The sequence below is a fragment of the Rousettus aegyptiacus genome, unplaced genomic scaffold (assembly GCF_014176215.1).
Source record: "Rousettus aegyptiacus isolate mRouAeg1 unplaced genomic scaffold, mRouAeg1.p scaffold_m13_p_17, whole genome shotgun sequence".
Taxonomy (NCBI): Eukaryota; Metazoa; Chordata; class Mammalia; order Chiroptera; family Pteropodidae; genus Rousettus; species Rousettus aegyptiacus.
The window spans coordinates 2,944,031-2,966,066 of NW_023416292.1; the positions used below are offsets into that span (position 1 = coordinate 2,944,031).

At 39.0% G+C, this 22,036-nt stretch overlaps 1 protein-coding gene across 2 annotated transcripts in view; it reads right to left on the reverse strand.

The window, feature by feature from the left end:
* The window catches only part of DSTYK (dual serine/threonine and tyrosine protein kinase), a 50,313-nt gene that overhangs the window by 12,998 nt on the left and 15,279 nt on the right, over positions 1-22,036 (reverse strand). Inside the window, exons 2-8 of one of the 2 annotated variants that reach the window (XM_016140573.2) lie at positions 19,640-20,028; positions 9,923-10,592; positions 2,761-2,993; positions 2,287-2,370; positions 1,475-1,651; positions 730-859; positions 200-356 (exon numbers count right to left, since the gene is read on the reverse strand). In XM_016140573.2, the coding sequence (XP_015996059.1) occupies positions 200-356; positions 730-859; positions 1,475-1,651; positions 2,287-2,370; positions 2,761-2,993; positions 9,923-10,592; positions 19,640-20,028 (1,840 nt within the window). The remainder of the gene's footprint in view (positions 1-199; positions 357-729; positions 860-1,474; positions 1,652-2,286; positions 2,371-2,760; positions 2,994-9,922; positions 10,593-19,639; positions 20,029-22,036) is intronic. The other variant, XM_036234416.1, reaches the window with a different exon arrangement.

Sequence of the window (22,036 nt, forward strand, 5' to 3'; positions counted from 1 at the left end):
GGCGTTAAGGACTAAGGAAGAAAGTCAAACAGTAGGATGAGTTTGAGAAATTAGGATGGTGGGGAAAGGGCAAGCAAACAGAAAAGGCAGTGAAGATAGCACAGTTCTGAGCCAGTACAGTATAGCTCTCGGTATAGAATTTATGCCAGGCTTTGGCTTCTCTGGATCTTTTCTCAAAGGTGAATGAGACCCGACCCACCTCATGTAGTGAAACTCCAAAGCCAGGTCATTCCAGTGCTTCTCATCTGGAGGAACAACTGACTTCAGGGCACAAGGGAAGTGTCCCCCCCAGTTGTCACATAGGTATACCACACCATACTGGCCCCGGCCCAGTTCCTGTCCCAGTTTAGGTTTACCTACAAGGTACAGAGACAGAGATAAGGCAGGCGGGATGGGAACTTGCTGGGCAACCTCCTGAAGATTCTTAGCCATGGACTTGCCTAGAGGCAGGAAGTCTTAATTTCATGGGGAGATGGATGGAATTCTGTTATCATTCTAAACCAGCAGAAAGTAACCTAACTGGTCTGATTTAAACAAACTTTGGTCCTATTATTTGCACTTTATAAATAGCAGGACCAAACACACTTTATGAATTCAAAAACACATTAGGGGTGATTAGGCAGCTCACAAGGAAGCAGCTTTGGACACTTGGATTCTCCAGACTGAATATGAGAACGTCAAGTATCCAGAAGGCTCTTCTAATTTACTTGTGAAAAAACAAGGACTCACGATGCACCAAGACATCCTGTAAAGAACGGCTCTCCAGAGAAAGGCGGGCCAGACGCGGGGCGTGATCTTTCCGAACCTTCAGCCATAAATCTTCAGTTTTCTCCAACCGGCCTGAGTGGCCGGCTTCCAGCTGAGAGGACACAGAAAAAAGACATGACAATATCAAGTCCCTGGCTCTGGCTTCTTCCTCTGTTATACAGGGATAATAACATCTGCCTCATAAGGAAAACTGTGAGAATAAGATGTAATAACATATTTAGCTCAGAGATTGGTTGTAGTGGGCTCTCAGCAAGTAATAACTTTTCCTCCTGATGTGTATCACATCTACCCACCCTCCCCGACACAAACACAAACACATGCACATACATGCATACATGAGCATGTACACACACACACCAAAGGGACACGCAGACATCACATAACTGCAAACTGGGATTGTCAATCAGTCCTAAAATACTATATAAACTTATATAAAATTCCTGCCCCTCAATTTTCATTCTTCAATGAAATGGGGAGAAACTGACTGACTCCTTGAATTTTCCCTATAGTTAGAATAGAAAAATAACCATGGGAAAAATTCATTTATGAAATTTCCTATGACATGATATTATCCTTTAACAGAATAGAAAGAAAATATACTGATCATTTTTTAAAATGATGTGGAAAGCAGAGAGTGAAATATTCCCCAATATATGAGGTTCTTCTTTGCTTGATTCAGCTGTTATCTCCTTTCTCACATACCCACCTGCCGCAAGGAGGCTGCAAAAGCCTCGTGAGAACTATTCAGCCGAGTCCGGAACTGGCTGCAAATGCTTTTGGCCAACTTGGAGGCACTGAGGCTCTCAATGGCTTCCTGGGCCACCTTCCTCTTCCATTCGAGCGTGATGGCAGGTGGGCTCACCCATGTGATACGCTGGATGATCTGTCAGGACGAGGACAGTGAGAACATAAAGGGATGGGAGACAGAAATCAGTAGACAGAACCAATGGCCTTCCCTCTCCGGGTTATCCACTGTTAAGACAGGAGCCATATGAAGGCCGAGACTCCTCTTCAATCCCATCTACCTCAAAATCAGGGCTCAGCCCAAATGAAAGTATTAAAGAACACTAGGCCTAGTCTATGTGCTTACAAACTCTCAATACGTTACATCTAGTGCCAGGAAGTACCTGATGAATCCCTTTGTTAAGTCAGTAAATAACTTTGCATAAGAGCTGGATCAAATTCCAGAAAAGGAACCATACTCATGGCCTCTGGCAACAAAGTCTGGTTCTTAGAAAACATTTAGGTTGAGACAAAGAAATATGAAGAAGCTAGTGAAGCAGAGTCTTATGGCTCCATAAAATATCGTTTAAACATGCCACTTTTAAGAGTTAAAGGGGGTACTGTTAACTATTACTTCAGAATAGGCATAAGCCAGAATTCTCCCAGGCAAGCAAACTAGGGCAAATGGCTACCCCACACTAATAGAAGATCCTAGATACCCACTATCTATCGGAGTGACTATAATTCACTTGAGCCAACTAAAGGCTGAAACTTTTTTCTCTAAGTAACCTCTACCTGTTTGATTTGTTCCCATAGCATCCTTGTGACTGAGGACCCAGAGTGAAATGTGACTTCGACATGATAGGCGGCATTTAAGATCTGAAAGAGAACACACAAAAGAAAATCAATATGCCGTGAATAGAGTGGCTATTTAAAAAAAATCCCATGAATGATATTTACTCGAAGAACACAGTCTGGTTTCATGGTTCTCAAATTTATCCTTCAATATATGTGCAAAGTCAATGCAAGCTGATCATCTGTTTTGTGACTATTTGGGCCCCTTCATATTCTCCTTGCTCATCGATGTAACTGCAATTGTACAGCTCACAAGCACCTTCCATATGCAGTGGTCAAGTGATAGGAAAACAAAATGAAATTCTAACTGGATCAACAAAAAGTTGAAAAGAAAATAACTTGAAGTTGGGCTTATGTGTGGATTCTATTTCATGTGTTATTTATGATGTGGCATCCTAAACATTCTTTGAGTACCTGTTTGAGATTATTACTGGTGATGTGAACTGAGACATCCTGAGACTTCTCCAGGCTCTGCAGACACCGCTCCAGGGTTCCCACGAAGCTCTCGCGTAGGTAATCCACTGAGCTGATCAGCTTGTTAGCCACTGCCTGATTCAGCCGGGAGATGATGAGTTCCTGGATCTGTCGGATGCAGCATTTGATCTCTCTGGTGCCCACTGGTTCTCCATTCTCAGGAACAATGACATCTATGAAGGAAGAGAAATTAAGTAGTTGGCTGTGAGGAAAAGGGGCAGGCACACTGAATAAAGCCATCCCCAAGGGACTACCATGATGACAGCTACAAAACACATGGCTGGCTGACCAACTCTGTCCCTCAGGAGGGTCAGAAGCCATGGAACCCTCAACAACTTAAGAGAGCTAAGACTCTGAGAACGAGCAATTGTGTCTAGAATGAGTATATTGACTTTATTAGCTTTTTGGTCACATTTATAGGAGAGGAAGAACATTTATTGAGTGCAGACTATTTGAAAACACTATAATATTTTACATATGTAGTCTAATTTAATCTTCACAATAACTTTGTCATGTGGTATAATTGGTTATATTTTATAGATCAGGAAACAGCCTCTACGAGAGAACAAAGTAGGTAGGGATGATACAGTTAGGAATTAATTTGGCTAGCATTTGAACCCAAAGCTCATGGATTCCAAAACCTTTGACCTTTTTAACGTTTCACACTAACTAGTATATTGAAAAAAATCCCAGAGTCAGGAATTCAATTCTAATCAATTATTAGATAAATAAAAAGTAAAACTGGAATGTTATTCCCATCATGCCACTACCTCTTAGGATAAGAAACTCTGTTTTGCAAGCCACAGGACAGAAGAAGTTTAGAAAAGACAAATTACCTGCAAAAACACCACTCCTAAACACTACTCATGTCTACTGATGGAAATTTAAATTAGTGGTACCTCTTCGGAGGAATGTGGCAATATCTGCCAAAATTCTAAACTAGCCAACCAAAAAAAAATCTATATACCCTCTGACTTAACTATTTTGCTTCTAGAAATTATTTTTTTAGAAATATATCCTTACATATCCCAAAGATATGTATGTACAATCATGTTCAATGCAGTAGTTTGTTATAGGAAAAAAGGAAAAGCAACAGCCTGAAAATCCATCAGTAGGGGAGCAGTTACATAAATAAAGGTCTTACCATTAGAAGACAAATTTGTGTGCACATTTAAGAAAGATCTCTAACATATGAATTCAATGAAAAAGCAAAAAGCAGAAGAACATAGAGAGGAAAACTTGATGACCAGGGGATAGTATCTTTCTATCTTTGAGTTAAGTATGATATATATAAGTACCATCTTTTCAAAAATTAAATATTTTATAAAGTATATATCATGATATATGTCATATACTTTATTTTATAAAGTATATGTCAAGATATCCAGCATTACCTTTATTTAGTAACAAACAAAACCAATGATAGAAATCTGAATATGTGGTAACTCCCTTCTAAATCTATTTATCAAGAATACCCAGAAAGGACTTAGAACAAAGTAAAAACCAGACATGTAAGTCGTGTCTAACATAGAGCCAACTATGTATGTAGATCTACGAAGGCACGATGCAGTTAACAGAGCCAGATATCTGATCTACTTGTTCCCAATTATACCCACATCTGTTGAATTAACTACTATATCCCAGACACCAAACATGGTATGCCTGGCACGAAACAATCAAATATTTCACTGTCTGCCCAATTTACCTGCCCTGACCCTTCTTTATCATGTGCACTGTGATGCCAGCACCGCTGTTCCAGTGTCTTTGTATTATACAAAGAAGACTTCGTAGATTTCCACTGCAGGTGACCATTTTTCGGCAACTCCTTCCTACCATAGGAATTTACCAAAGAGGTATTTTTGTTCATCTTTAGAAACACCTAAAGGAGAGTGATATAAGAAACATGGCAGAGTGAGAGATGTCCCTAGATCTCTCCCCTTGAAACAATAATAAACCGAATATCTAAAACTCAACAAAAAATACCCAAACTGCACACCAGCACGTCTGAGCGTGGGATCTGCCCACAAGAGCTACCACAGTGCATGTGGAACATTCTCAAGGACTGACCACATACTGGGACACAGAGATAGCCTCAACAAATAAAAGAGGGTTGAAATCATACCAACCATATTCTTTCATCATAATGGTTTGAAACTAGAGCTCAACTGCAAAAAGAAAGCAGGAAGAACCACAAATATATAGAGATTAAATAACATGTTACTTAAGAATGACTGGGTCAGAGGAGAAATAAAAAGACAGATCAAGAGATACACAGAAACGAATGATAATTATAGTACAACATATCAAAACTTTTGGGACACAGTAAAGCGGTAATAAGAGGAAAGTTCATATCATTACAGGTCTATTTCACAAAACAAGAATGAGACCAAAGAAACAGCCTCATGCTTCATCTTAAAAATCTAAAAAAGGAAAAACAAATGAAGCCTAAAGTCAAAAGGAAATAATCAAAATTAGAGCAGAATTAAATGAAATTGAAAACAAAAATACAACAGAAAAAATACAAGCAACGAAGAGCTGGTTCTTTGAGAAGGCTGATAAAATTGACATACCCCTGGCTAGACTCAGTAAAGAAAAAAGAGAAAGGACACAAATAAACAAAATCATGGATTAAAGAGGAGAAATTACGACAGACACTGCAGAAATACAAAGGATCATACAAGAATACTATGAAAAAAGCATGTAACACCAAATTTAATAACCTAGAAGAAATGGACAAGTACTTAGAAAGACCATCGAAAACCTACCAAAAAGTAAAAGTCCAGGACCAGATGGCTTCATCAGCGAATTCTAACAAACATTCAAAGGAGATTTAATACCTATTTTCCTCAAACTCTTCCAAAAAATCGAAGAGGACACAATACTTGCCAACTCATTTTATGAAACCAATATTACCTTGATTCCAAAACCTGGTAAGGATAACACACAAAAAAGAAAACTACAAACCAATACCTCTCATGAACACAGATGCAAAAATCCTAAATAAGATACTGGCGAACCGAATACGGCAACATATTAAAAAGATTATACACCATGATCAAGTGGGCTTTATATCAGGGGCACAGGGATGGTTCAACATAAGCAAATCGATTAATGTAATATACCACATAAACAATTAAAAAACAAGAATCATATGATCATATCAGATGCAGAAAAAGCCTTCGACAAGATACAGCATCCATTTATGATCAAAACACTTCATAAAATCAGTATAGAAGGAAAGTACTTTAGCATAATAAAAGCCATATATGACAAACCCTCAGCCAACATTATACTTAATGGTGAAAAGCTAAAAACCTTCCCTCTTAGATCAGAAATAAGACAATGCTGTTCACTATCACTGCTGCTATTCAATATATCATTGGAGGTCCTAGTGAGTGTAATTAGGCAAGAGAAAGATATAAAAAGCATCCAAATAAAAAATAAAGAAATTAAACTGTCGCTATTTATGGATATGATTCTCTATATAGAAAACCCTAAAGACTCCACAAGAACACTACTAGAAACAATAAGCAAATACAGTGAAGTTTCTGGATTCAAAATCAATGTTCAAGAATCCATAGCGTTCCTATACTCTAATACTAAAGTGTCAGAAAAAGTGGAAAAATTAATTCCTTTTGCAATTGTAACAAAAAGAATAAATTACCTAGGAATAAATCTAATGAAACATATGAAGGACCTATGTAATGAAAACTATAAGATCCTATTAAAAGAAATCAAAGAAGATATGAAAAAATGAAAAGATATTCCATCTTCTTGGATTTAAAGAATCAACGTACTTAAAATGACCTTATTACCTATAGCTTTATACAGATTTAATGCAATTCCCATCAAAACTCCATCGGCATTTTTAAAGAAAGAGAACAAAAAATCATCAGATTTGTATGGAAGCACAAAAAAACTGAACTGCCAAAGCCATCCTGAGAAAAAAGAATAAGGCTGGAGGCATCACTCCGCCTGACTTCAAATTATACTACAAAGCAACTACAATCAAAACAGCATGGTACTGGCAGCAGAACAGACACAGAGACCAGTGGGACAGAATCAAGAGTCCGGAAGTAAATCTATATTTATATGGGAAAATAATTTTTGACAAAAGAGCCAAAAACATACAATGGAGAAAAGAAAGCCTCTTCAATAAATGATGCTGGGAAAACTAGAAAGCCGCTTGCAAAAGAATGAAACTAGACTGTTGTCTATCACCACACACCAAAATTAACTCAAAATGGATTAAAGACGTAAATATCAGGCCTGAAACAATAAATTGCATAGAAGAAGACATAGGAACTAAACTCATGGACCTTGGAGTTAAAGAGGATTTTATGAAATTTGACCTCAAAGGCAAGGGAAGGAAAAGCAAAAATAAATGAATGAGATTACATCAAACTAAAAAGCTTCTGCACAGCAAAACAAGCCGTCAACAAGGTAAAGAGACAACCACCCAAATGGAAGAAGATATTTGCAAGCAACGCCTCCAATAAGCGTCTAATATACAAAATATACAAAGAACTCATACAACTCAATAACAACAACAACAACAACAACAACAACAAAACCCTGCTCCAATTTAAAATGGGCAGAGGACCTGAACAGACACTTCTCCCTAGAGGACATACAAATGGCCAACAAACATATGAAAAGATGTTCAACATCTCTAGCTATGAGGGAAATGCAAATCAAGACCACAATGAGATATCATCTTGCACCTGTTAGAAACGGCTATAATCAACAGGTCAAGTAATAACAAATGTTGGAGAGGATGCGGAGAAAAAGGAACCCTCATAAACTGCTGGTGGGACTGCAAACTGGTGCAGCCACTATGGAGAACAGTATGAAGGTGCCTCAAAAAAATAAGAATTGATCTACCACATGATCCAGCAATTCCTCTACTGGTATTTACCCACAAAGACTTGAAAACCCATATCTAAAAAGATATTTATTTGCACGCCAATGTTCATAGCAGCATTATTCACAGTGGCTGTGACATGGAAGCGACCAAAATGTCCTTCGATAGATGACTGGATAAAGAAGCTATGGTACATATATACAATGGAATATTACTCAGCCATAAGAAGAGATGAAATACCGCCATTTGCGACAACATGGATGGACCTCAAGATAATCATGCTAAGCAAAATAAGCCAGACAGAAAAAGTTGAAAATCACATGACATCATTTATATGTGGAATATAAACCTAAAAGCAACAAATGAACAAGACAAACAGATTCATGGACATGGACAATAGACTAGTGGTTACCAGAGGGGAGGGGGAAGGTAGATGGAGTAAAAGGGTCAAATATGTAAAATTGGAAGTTATGTAAATTACATCAAGTGAATAAAAAAATAAAAATAAAAAAATAATAGATCTGTACAAAATAAAACACCCTATGCTTGCTATACGCTTGCTAAAGCCACCACATCTCCTTCATATCTGTAAGTGTTAACAGAGCCATATGCCATCATTCACATACTTATTCATTCTCCAAAGAGGTACTATAACACTATTATTTGCTGCAAGGGATATGATAATGAATAAAACCCAGATCCTATTCTCCTTCACCTTTAGGTTTTTAGAAAGTAGTCAGAACACAATTATTAACAATTATAATAAAACATCAAAAGTGACATGTGCCAGAAATTTCAATTACTAATGAAATGCTTCTGGAGTTCAGATGAATGCAACGGTTATCAGGTAAGAAAATTAAAGACAACTTCGTGAAAAACGTTACTTGGAAGAGGCCTTGAAGGGTGGGTAGCATTTGGAAATTCACACACAATAAAAGACCTTTCAGGTTTAGGGCAGGGCCTAAGCAAAGAAAAAGTAAAAGAAGACAGCAAGCTGCAAGCTGTTGAGACCAACTGAAACAGAAATTTAATAACAGGTGAAGGAGTCTAAACTTACTCTGCAAGAACAGGGAGCCAATAAAGATGAACTGGAGAAAGGAGAGAAAGATGTCAATGAGATCGATCAGCTAACAATAGTTCCGTTAGACTACAGAAGAGGGAACAGAAAAGAAAACGTAAATAAAATATGGAAAAGGACTTATCAGAACTTGGCAAATGACTGGGTGCAGGGATAAGAGAAAAAAACAGTTAAAGACCATGCTGAAATTTTAAAGCTGGTTGCCAGGAAGACGGTGGCATCGAGTAACTGGGAATAGATTAAGAAACAGTAAAGCATGGAAAAAATAAAGAGTATAGGCTGAGGAATCAGACTATCTAGATGCAAATTCTGCATCTTCTAGTTAGTGGTTGTGTGACCTTGAGCAAATTACTTAACCTGTCTAAGCCCCAGTTCCCTCATCTAGAAAATGGCAATAAGTAGAATCCACCTAGGGTGGTTATTTTTGGAATGAGGAAAAAAAAAAAACTGATGTTAGGTCCCATGTCAGAAAATCTGATGAATTAATAGTTTCAAGTATATTTTTAGGCTCCCAGGTGATTTGTATGTATAAAATGACTGAGAACCTAAAGAGTAACTTGCTTGCAAACCAAGCCACTTTTATTAATGGATAGTAGAGCTAATGTTCATGCAGGGAGGTTTACATAGCTGTCTATATACAAAGTCACCAGCATCTAAACCTCAGACACCAAAGAGCTGACCAACCACTTTGGCTCAATTTTGTTAAATGCCATTCGTGAAGAATGGGACCACCAGCTAAAAACACTACTCTGGAAAATCCTCCTGGGCTGGGTTTCAGGAGCAACCTGAAAAGAAAATGGAGACCATGACATACACATAAAAAGGACCACAAACGCAGCATTAGTTCTGCCAAAGGAGTCAAGGTTAAAACATGACTTAGTCACATTCTTCAAGCAGCTCTTTTCCAGCTCCATTAGGGTCTAAAGAGTGCTATTAGGATGAATTCCCCAGAAGCTAGGCTCACAGTCCTGGAAAGGAATGACAGTGGTGTCTTCCAGGAAGGTCTCTGAGAACAAGGCCACCTTGGCTAAATAATTTAAGGTAGACTCCTGCTGATGACAGTGGTGTAAATGACATGACTCTGAGGTTCCTCCATTTCCAGCTACAAAGGGGAGAGGCCTCTATAGTCCTGGCACCCCATCAAGCTCTCGGGGACCTACCTTTAAATTCCATGTTGGTTGCATCATCCAGAAGTTCCTCCTTCATGGTGTTAAGCGTCTCGACAATCATATCCTTCATTTCCTCCTGCTTTCGGTTGGCAATATTCATCAGTGATTCATACAATTCGTTCTCCATTTTTCGCGTATATTCCAGACGTTTGGGAGTAATCTGCAGGTCACGCTGCATGTCAAAGGCCTGGTTTATAAAGATGTCAAGGCAGCAGCAGTGCACCAGGTTCAGGGCTGAGGCTGCGTCCACCAGGCGAGCCTGGAGCACCTGGTGAGAAAATGTGCTCAAGAGTCTTAGCTTCTCACTTTGTTCCACCAACATGCTCTGAGCTTTAGTGTCCTGGCTAGGGGCCCCACAGTTACAGTGACCGATGCTCAGATAGCCCAGGTCAATTAGCTGGCGATGAAGTGATGATCTTTCGTTCTCCATTCTTCTGGTGGAGGAGTCAATTATCTCTGGGCCCAGCTTCGGCACTTTGAAAAAGAATATGGGAAAGGAGAAATACTTTCGGATTTCCTGAAGCTCTTGCTCATCCCTTTCAGAGAGTTCATCTTTGTGGAGTGCATAGGTTATCACAGGCAAGAAATCATTGACCACGTCACCCAGAACATCCGCTGTGGGCCGGAGGCCTTGGCATGGTGCCACCACAATGTCCACTTCCTGGAAGGGGAACAGGGTTACATCAGCACTTCACGGTCAGAATCCTTACCTCCCTAAAGCCCCCACTCAGACCAAAATCCAGCTCTATGATGGGACAACTGGACTATGATATGCCCCCATCACTTGTCCACCCTAGTTACCAACACTCCCCAGTGCAGCCCATGCAGGCAGGCACTCACCTAGAGGGAGTGAAAAAACAAACAAGCAGAAATGGCAGTCCCTTCAGCCATTTCAAGTAAAAAGAATATTTAGTCCTCGCCTTCCTTTGCTGCTTGGAAACTCCCGCTGATTCTCTCTGATGAAGAAATAAGACAGATAATAGAAGAACTATTATGGAAATTACCAGACTGAGAGCGAGTCTGCCTGGAACACTCCTCCTCCTTTTGCACTCCTCTCACACCCACTTTTCTAACCTGGCTTACTCCTACACGTCCTTTAAATCTCAGTGTGTGTGTCATGTTTACCTTTACAGTCTTTTCTACTGCACAACCCCAAGCACACTCTATTTCTTTTCTTAATGTTTAATGCATTTGTAATTTATTTATTTAAACTCCATTTTTTTTCCCCATTAGCCAGTAAATTCTTTCAGGGCAGGGACCAGGTCTGTTTTGCTCTTGACTATAACTCCAGTGTTTACCAGTATAGCTGAGTCAATCATCAATCAATAGCAAACTAAAAGCCAGGTTTGCCAAACATTATTACTGTCTATTTCAAGAGTTTACAGGTATCCTTAAGTCTTAGCCACCAAAGCCTTGGCAATACCTTTATTATCATGATCACTTGGTATGGCAGAGACTAAGGTTTGCCTAGCCAATATTTAACCTCTGCATTATTGGGAAGGCAATGTCCTCTACAGACATGGCTGGCCAATAAGTAGAGGAAGCTTCCAGGAGGGAATTTGAGTCTTCCAAGAAGTATGCCCTTTGTCCTTGCCCTTCTTGCCTGGAGCACAGATGTGACATCTAGAGCAGTACTGGTCATCCAGCAGCTCTAAAGCAAACCTTAGGGTGGAAGCCAGAGCTAAGGATGATGAAGCAAAAAAATAATAATAATAAAAATAAGGACCCTGGAAACCTGATGACCCCAGGGCTGCCACACCAGCCTTCAAATGCCTAGCTTCAGAATAACCTGTGTCTTGTTCAAACAAACCTCTGCTTTCGATTGTCTTTTACATGTAACTGAACCTAATCACATGCAAGTTCCTAACGTGAGTCCCAAGAATGATCTTTGGTTTAGAAACAAGTCTTCGACAGGTCCTTGTTCTTGTCAGTAGTTTCTGCTTTGTGTCTTACTTCTTTCCTGAGGATCTTGTCACACTTAATTAAAAGCATATAGTTCCATCCACTGCATATGCTGCAACTCTACAGCTCAAACCCTACTGTGCCTGGCGTTCCAGATCTAAGGGTTGCTCCTCTATCACCATCGTAGGTACACCAACTCCCAATGTCTTCAGGGGTCTGCAAATTCACAAATCGATCCTGCACAAAATTCTAGCGCATTTTACACTTATAAAAGAACAACAAAAATCTCAAGTTTGTGTCCTTAATTTCAACCAGATGTTTTTAAATTTTACTTTATTTGAAATCTAAAAGATATATAACTTGCTTATTTTCTTTCAGATTAATATTGTTTTCATTCCTTACCTTATTTGTGCAACACATATTTCTGAGGATAGATTTTAAAAAATCAAAACCTAGGACCTCTTCTCTATCATTTCCGGTACTCTGTATGTGTGTGGTGGGGGGTGGGGGAGAGGGGGAGGTGGCGGGGGAGCATCTTTCCCATTTCCAGCAAAGCACAAAGGTCTTACCTTCTTCCCCAACAAAGCGCTAACATTCTCAGGTAGGTCACATAAGTGTCATTTGGCTGGCTACTTTGAACTCCCTAAAGCTAAAAGTGCTTTTAGCATCTCACCATTTGTATTTGAGCAAATGCTGCATAAATACACCTATTTCCCATTCAAGCTAAAGCCAAGAAGAAATTTGCTGTTTCGTCTGTGCCTCGAACTGCACCAAACTTTTTCTGATTGAAAGACTAGTCTGACGTTCATCCTGCTGTTCAAAACAAACCCTCTTTCACTACCCTGAGTCACACTGCTAGAGTATGAATCACTTCATGCAGCATATTCAAAAAGTGGGTAAGAACTTCTAAGGTTTAGAGTAGAACATACAATTGCCTAAATGCTAACATTATAATTATATATAATAATAAGAAAAAGACTAGAAGAGGATCCCAAGAAATAGAAAGTAGAGAATTATAAGTGAAAATGTTCTTAAAAATGTTTACCTTAAAATAGCAAATCTGTTTTAAATATATATATATATTTTTTTAAATATATCCGAAGATATGTCAAACATATTACAGGAATATTATGGGGAAAAAAAGACTATTCAAAATCAAAGTAAGTGTTCTTTAGAAAATTTTCAGTAAGAATTTTTGTTTGCTTATTTAGTTGATGGATTTTTTTCTTAAAATTTTAAAATAAATATCCAGGTTTTCCTCAAGGATCATTTTGTGTGCAACAGAACTATCGGCCAAAGCTGCCAAGTCCATCTGTATAACCAATATTCTTTCTAAGACACAGGTGACTTCATCTGCCCATAAATGCAAATTCATTTTTTTTAAAAAATGGATTCAAGAATTTCTAATAGTAGATATTTCTTGATATATGACATCTAGAAAGAAGTTATCCGCTCATAAATATATATTGTATTAAATAAAAATGTATAGAAAACAAGTACTGTGCTTTCTCCATTCCCCAATTAATTAACTTATGCAGACAGTCTCACTGTTCTATCATGACTTCTAGAAGACAGGCAAAAAGAGCTGCTGGCTAAGCCTCTGGCAGCAATATAAATTTGACTGGAATATAATATGTGACTCTGCAATACTTACGATGAAGGGATAACTCATGCTTGACAGTTATAAACAAAAAGGGAAGCCAGCACTGTCTCGTGGAGACAGGGAGTAAAAAAAAATAATCATTGATAGGGGATGAACTAGACCTGTTCTGGGCCCTATTATAGCCATTTGAGGAAAGTGTGATGGCAGACTATATTCCTTCCCAGCTCAGAGAACAGTGCCTGGTACTTAAGTGAGCATCTAATAAGTAAATGTGAAATGAATGGATGAATAAATGATGCTTTTATTACTTGCTCAAAATCACTTTCAATAATCACATATAAAATTTTCTGTCTTTTAACCCATAGTCCACACATTTATCTAGAATTGCTGCCTGCCTCTATTCCAAGAATGAAGCAGTGAGTAAATAAGCATGTTGTTCCTAATTCAATCAAGGAATAAGAATTCTCAGGGAATCATGAGAGCATCCTATAATCTCCTTACTTAGTAAAATTATCACTGTTATAACTCAAAGGCTGATATAAACTCATTTCCCTACTTAAAGTATCAGTATGGTAACTCAGAGGCCAGAAACAGGACTTGGAAAAAGCACAATCCCAACCAAAGCCCTAAACTAGTCACAGAAAGCACGAGACGATCATGCTAAAAGTAGCAATATATTTACAATCCTCAACATCCCCAAACAAAGGCTCCACATCTCAACTCATAAGCATGAAGCCTTTAAGAACTGGAACTATCTTCTCTATGTTTTATACTTGGATGAAGAAGGCAACAGAGAAATTGACAAGAGAGTACTGAGTAGATTCCATGCATTCTATGTGTAGCTATTGAAACACCCAGGTTCCCACAGATACAGATAAAAGTAGAAATCTGAGCTTTAGTCTCTTACCACTTACTAGTTTTGAGAGAGAGAAGAATGAAGAGGAAAGACTTTACCTTTTAACTTCAGAACTTTAACTTTTGTGTTACCTTTACATAACATCTTTCATTTTATTACAAAAGTACTTTCTAATGAATTATGAAGAACTTTGTTTCTAACTAGAAAAGAATAACTGTAAGTAAAAATGGAACCAGGGAGACTTAAGTTTGACGAAAGGAAGCAACAGGAATGGTTGTCAGGGAAGGGACGGAGAGAAGGAAGTCCTTTTTCAAGGACAATGATCAATTCATACAAAGAAAGGAGGGAACTGGCTGACTATATGTGCCAGACATTACGCTAGGTGCTTTACACATACCATCTTATTTAAGCCTCACACCAGTACTAAAAGATATGGATTACTACTCCCATCTTACAAATGAGGGAACTGAACACCAGTCACACAGTCAGTTAAGTGACAAAGCCAGGATGTAAATTCAGGCCAGCTTGACTACAAAGACCTTGTTTAAACAGTAACTGGAGGCTCACTGTGTGTCAGGAACTATCTGTTAGGGAAGTTCTGAAAGAAGAATAAAGGTTGGATATGATGATTTCAGGCATCCTAACAATCCTTGTGTTCTATGTTAAAAAGTATATGTTGGCTACAAAGTAAAGGCCCTGCTATGAAATTATCCTGTAAGGATTGGGTGAGAGACCATAAAAGAAGTCAAAATATATATATTTTCATAGCCCCAACACCAGTGTTTGCCTGTTGACAGGACTTTCAACCGCTGAGTCTCTAAAATGGGGAAGATTTCCTATCCCCATCACCATGTACTCAAAGGGAAATGCCAACAGATCTGAGATGGCGAAAACAGAGAGGGAGGCCATTTGGTGCAGAAAAGAGGTAGAATCGCAAAACAAAAGAGGAAGATTAAGACTACAATCTCTGCCAGATATTCTGCCAAAGAGCTAACCTTGGAAGGCCTAAAATTAATTAATGGTGGTGAACTGAGAAAACACAGCCTCAGTTTCAAGCTGTTCTTAAGAGATAGCAAGGCTACTCTAGTGAGTATAGGGATTTATTTTTTTAAACCTTGCCTCTAAACTACACACATACTTAATAGGTAAATAAACCTATACCAGATATTCCCAGGTTTCTTGGAAAAGAGCAATGTACACAGGATGGTTACAGTTCGCTATGTATGTTAGTGTGTTAGGGGAAAGGCAAAAGAGATGTAAAATTCAAAGAATACAGAATTATTGCTTAGAAAAAATGTGTAATTTAGCATTTGCCGGAACCTCTCATATCCTTTTTTAACATATCGCTTTAGTTCCCTTTCCTTTTTGCCCCATAAAATCATGGTTTCCTTTATTTTAATATCTCTAGAATATTACTCTTTTTCTCTTATACATGTTACACTTTGTTTCTTTTCCCTTGGAATAGCCATTTTTGGCCAAATTCCACTTATCCTCTCCCCCCAACAGTATTGTCCTGCCCTGAGGACCCTCATCCAGCCTTTTTTCCTACCTTTTACCAATAAAACATTACCTCTCAATCTAGATACATTCAAGAGAAGATATGACATCTAACTAAAAGTAATGCGTCACACACTAGAATATACAGATGTTAAGTTATAATTACATCTTAAAATTATATAACTGTATTAACCAATGATACCCAACTTAATTTTTAAAAAACATAATAAAAAATAAACATAATACCTAACAAATTTAAATTATAAGGTGCCATAATAAAAGCCAATAACTAGACAAAAGTTGAGAAAAGCTAGTCTCTAGAAACAAACAATGTTTAATAAATTTTGAGGTTAAAATCTGCATAACCTTTTGTCATTTTAAGTAGAATCTTTTATCATGATTTTGGCTTGTGAAAATATTAACTGCTGAGAAATTAAAAATATCAATGTCTGAATGACATTTAAAATGAATTATTTCCATTGAAAGCTATTGCTTAAGGGTTATAAAAAGAAACCTTTACTACTCCGACTGATTAGAGTTAAAAATGGTAAAAAAAAAAAAAAAAAAAAAGTATTTGCAAGTCATTAGACCTTTCCTGGAAACATTAGTTGACCTCAGTTCCTTGAAATATGTATCTACATATTTACCATACATTACCATGAGCCAAAAATCATGCCAGCAGGAGGCAGTCTGGCTACCAGGTGACATGTACATTTTGTCCAAAGGGCCTGGTGGGGACAAACAGGCTACTGATAAGAGCAGAACAACTGAGAGCTATGGAATGGCCACAGTCAGTAAAATGCCACTGCTGGCATACAGGAATCCCAGCTCAAACTGAGGAAGTTTAATCATCTCTGCTGCTTTCTATTTCTTTCCTTACAAGTGTTCATAGGAAAAATACAGATACGTACACACACACCACGCAACTAAGACTGGACAACTCTGAGGCATACAATTGTGTTCCACTGGATTTCTAAGAAGAAAAGATGGACAGGGTAAAAGGGGTCAACTATAGGGGGGTAGGGAAAGGGTGAAAGGGATAAAGGGGATTAAATATATAGTAGCTGAAAGAAAATGGACTTTGGGTGGTAAACACAAGAGAATATACAGATAATGTACACCTGAAAATTATATAATTGTATTAACCAATGTTACCCCAATAAACTTAATTAAAAAAAAAAAAAGAAGAAGGAAAGAAAGAGAAAAAGAGGCAGTAAATTTTACATGCCAGAAAGGGGGTGAGGGTGGGCAAGTATGTCTGTACATGAAGACAGAATTAGCAAATAAGGTGAATGGTGAAATGTGTTGCCAACTGGAAAATTTCTATGTTTTAACCCTATACGAGGTTTCAGAAACTAACAGCTTAACAGAGTTCCTCTACTTTGAATTATAAACCTGGAATGTCAGGGGACCCAGATCTAAAAAGCAGGGAATACCAAGCACTACGGGTTCACATGTATTGGCTTATTGTGGAAAAACCTGACAGTTGAAAATGAACATCTCTTATTTCCCCTAATTCAATCTTGGTTTTCTTTAGCTAAATGTTTCCTTTCTTTACTACCCCTTTTACACACCAAATGGAAGGGCTGTTTAGACTAACTCACTGGTCCTAAATATAACAGAGCTAAACAAAGCTCTTTCTCACTGGCATGAAAAATCTTCAAGGTAGCTGTGAAATGTTCCTGGCCATGAGCTGAGCAGTTAATGTATTAATGGAGACAGGAGCCTGACTGCAGTGTCAGAACTGGGCCTCCGTTCCACAAAGGCTAAGGCCCCTCTGAGGCTCAGCATCAAAGGGTTCTAAACTTTGAACCGTTGGGGTTCGTTGCTATTTCCACATCAAAACCATTGGAGAATAAAGCAGATCCGGAGAAACAGTGGCTAAGGAAACCTCAGAAACCACATGAAATACAAACAAGAGGCTAGAGAATTCCTCAAGAGAAAAATATTACTCAAGAAAGAGAATATATATTTCAACTGTGTGGAGAGAAGACTGATTTGGTAGCTCAACTTCCCAACCAGGTAGCCCCAATTGTTACCTCTGCTCGAGTGCTCAGCATACCTCAGGGGCAGGCACCGGGAACCCTCAGAGATGTGTGCAGAGATGCACTTGGGGAAAGGCTCTCACTTTCCTTCCTTGTATCACCACAATTCAAGGAACAAAAGTAAATGAGCATCAAAGACTGAAAACCAATAAAATGAAGGGATACAGAGAAATCAAATAAATAATTTGCCTTTCCTGTAGATGGTTTAGTTCCCATTTTGAGATTGTTTATAAAGGCAAGAACAGGAAAAATCACCACCCGACTTACAGCAGTCATTTCATGTATTTAACAGTGTTTTTTGAACTGTAGGTCACAATGCATATAACGTCAATTTAGCTGCTACCATTTTTAAACAATTAAGTCAAATAGTATAAAAATAAAAATATCAGTATGTCTTGCAAGAAGTACAAATATTGCTTTATGGAACTTTATTTTAAATGTATATGTGCATATATGTACTGGGTTCTGCTATAAAATGTTTTTCTTAAAGTGATTTAAAATCTAAAAGTTTGAAAACCGCTGAGCTACTGAAAACTTGAGAGAACTAGACCGAGGCAGTATGCCACAGCCAGACTGTGTATGGATCAAATACTCATGACTGTGAAGAAGCTCATGGGTCGACTGAGGAGCCTCAGTCAATATATAAGGGTTACTGTCAGTTATGGAAAAACTCTCACAGCGTCCTGGAACCAAGCAGTGCAACTTCTCGGTCTAAAAACAGAGGAAAGCCACCACTGAAACTGAGCTGAGAAAAAACGCTGATTTATATACATAGCCCTCTTTAGCTTTTATCAAAATAAAAGAAATCTGGACTCTGGAAGGAAATGACAGTTTCTACTTCTTAATTTCAGAGACCATGGCCACAACCAAAGGACTTATTCACTTTCTGAGAGACTAAGCCTTTTAGAACAAGGGTAGGTGAAGAGGTTATAAGAAAAAAGAAACCATTCTCCTAGTCCTGCCAAACTAGCTCTTCCTTCCTGGCACAGCTAACCAAGGTGATGGACTCTGTCTGCATTTTTTACTCCTACCTGCTCCTGACCCCTGGCATAGTCACGCCCTTTGCCGATCCCCATTTGGCCTAATCAAATAGTCCAGCCCTATCTATATACAGCAGGAAAGGAAGCCCAGCATAAGAGGTGAGTCCTTTCTAAGTGGAGACAGGAATAGCAGACAAGCAATATAAACTCTTTGCACATGCCATAAGACCTGTGCTCTTTGAGAATCTACTACCAGAGAGAAGCAGATATTCCTTATGAGCTGGGATCTCCTTATCTTTTAACATTGTCTCAGACCTGTTCTCAACATTCCCAAGTTCCTCAGAAAGTAGGAAACCTGATCTGTCCCACTTAGCAAGTAATAGCTAGGTCTAAGGAAATCCTCATGAAATTCTTCACTTGGCCCTAACTCTAATAACATTAATTAGCCAACATCTTATTGTTCCTTTTAGAAGGAAATGGCTAGAGGCAATTCCACAACACCTTCCTGTTAAGGAAAAAAGATTTCTAACCCTGATCATAATTACTCTGAAAAAGCAAGTCGAGATGCCAGGATCACATTCCTTTATTTTAGAAAGGGAGACAGGAGGCAAGGAACAAGCCGATTGCTCAGGGCCTTCCAGCATGGCAGCAGAGGCAGGGATGGGCACTGCTACAACCTTATGTTTTCAACTTCTTAGATTATGTTCCTTTGACTCCATCGGCTGATGCTCAGAGGGTATGTATGGCCAAATTACTTTCTGAAAACCTCAAATGCAAGAAAAGCTGGTAAATGTGTGTACAACCATATAAGTATGAGATTGGTACCTGTAAGAGAGCATGGTGCATCGTCACCTCCAGTTCGGCTAAAACATGAGCAGCATCCTCACTGTCCTCTTGGACCTCCAGGTCCTCCTCAGGGATGGTCTCCCAGGTGCCCTGGTGAGCAACCAGCGTGGGGACTGGTTCATACTGGCCGGGGAGTGCCAGGCTGACCCGAGTCTGAGTCCCATAGGTGAAGCGGAGGCGCCGAAGCTTACAGCTCTCCTCATTGCCCAGCTTGGTGGTAGGAAGTACCTGCACCCCCAATAGCAGGTTCAATAGCTGGCACTTGACATTACAATCCTGGCCGAGGATCAAGATGCAGGGGAGGCAGTCCACAATCTGCTGAAGGTACTTCTCTTCCTTAGGTGGGAAGGAAATGCAGCTCAGCTGGCCTGGTTGGGGAAGGGAGGGTAGAGAAGGAGAAAGGAGGACAGAAAGAAGAGTGAGGAGGGGTAGAGACAGACTCACACAGAGACCCCATTAGAATGTCAGGGTCCTAGAGAAGGAATTTCTAGGAAGTTCTTGGTTGAAGGAGTTATCAGGAAAACATCCCAGTCAGAAAACGCTCCTCAAATATCAAAAAGAATTCCCCTCCCTGGCTCATCCCCAGAGCAGCTGCTTCTATCCAGAAAGGTGACAGTGACCTAATCTACCCTCCCCACTCCTCTTTGATCCAGTGAAGAGACAGCCTAAGGAGTTTATGAGGACTAAATCACAATCACAAGATCATTAAACTGACAAAGCCAGAAAAGGCTACACTAACTGGGATGTGAATCCAAGATGAAACTATGCCTGAATATGTCAAAAGAACACCTTCCTTGTATCAAAAGGCATTCTTTAATGTCACTACCAAACGAAGTTTTAGCTTGTTATTTTCCTCATTTATGACATTTTACAACTAAATGTATGAGCTAATCTTTAAATACACACATATCTAAATAAAAAGTTATTCAAGTTTGCATAAGCTCTAGAATCTTTTCTGGTCCATCTCTCTGATAGCTGATGACAGCATCTCAGTTGCCAAGTCATCTGTTTTTTCTTAAAGCACTGGGTGCTCAATTACGATCAATATCACTTCATCAAATCACATCCTCCAGTATATGGATGACAAGACCCTGAATAAGAGAAAAACCAGGAAGTCTAGGAAGAGATGTGATCTACCTCAAAAACATTACTTCAGGAAAACTGCACTCCTAAATGGCTAGCTTCCTCGAACACGTCAAATAGTATTCAGAGAACAAGAGGCTTCCTAAAGTATGAGAACCTATGTTTGGGAAAAGGAGCCAGAAATTAGTTGACTGAAACTCTCAAGATTCTGAACTTGGTTGTTCTACATGTTCGGTGTCAGTGCCTGCCCATGTCCATGATTCAGGCAACAGCTGAGTTTGTTCGGAAAGGCACAGACACATGGTTCTTAAGCTATAAGTACGCCCATCTTACATACACCTTAACTGAAATTTGGGATGGTGCCAATTGAAATGGTATTAGCTTTAGTCACTTAACCATGAGTTGCATTAAACCATTCATAAGCTGTTTATTTTGTTCCTATAAATGAAGCAAGAGAGGCCTGACTCATTTAAGAAGTTGCTCTACTTCCACAAACCTACTATTTCAAATCCTCAAACTCTTCTCTTCCACAAATGAAATGGCATCACCAAAAGGTGTAAAGTAGTCTGCATTCACCCAGACCCCTCGATGCACTTCATGAAGCCCTTCTTTCCAGGTCTGTCTCTAAGTACATCGCCTGGCCTGCACATGCCCATCAGCAACACCAGACCCCGGAACAAGAAAATCTACTCTCCTGGGGAACAACAGATGGATTCCTTTGAAAAAGCAGAGAGCATTAACTGACTGCCTAATTCCGTGCAAGATATTTACTAAGCACAAGAGTAAAACGCCAGACCACGGATCTAATCTTTGACCTATAAGCAAAAGGAATGGGACATAACCTATTTCTTGTGTGACCACTCAGCAAGCAGCAATGGGCTAGTCCTGAGTTCCTTCATATCTTGTTCACAACTAAACACCACCACAGTCCACTGTAGTTATAACTATCGAAACTCCCAAAACAATGACTAAAACATAGTAAGTACTTTATGCTAATTACACACTTGTTTACTCTGTGTAAGAATCCTTTCATTGTGGAGATCTACAGAATGCCCTGCTTCCTAAAATACTCAGAATAGTCCAGTACCATGATGATAATTTAGAAACTGGCATTCCTAAAAATCTTCTTCATCTCAACCTGGAGAGCAGTAGATGTGGACAACAGAACAGAACCTCTGCAATCACCTTGCGGAATTTAACCACCATCGTCTCAGCCTGAGCAGTGAGAAGTCCCATTAGATTCACTCTCATCTACACTTCCTTTCCTCTTTTCCCAGTTTGTACAAACTTTTA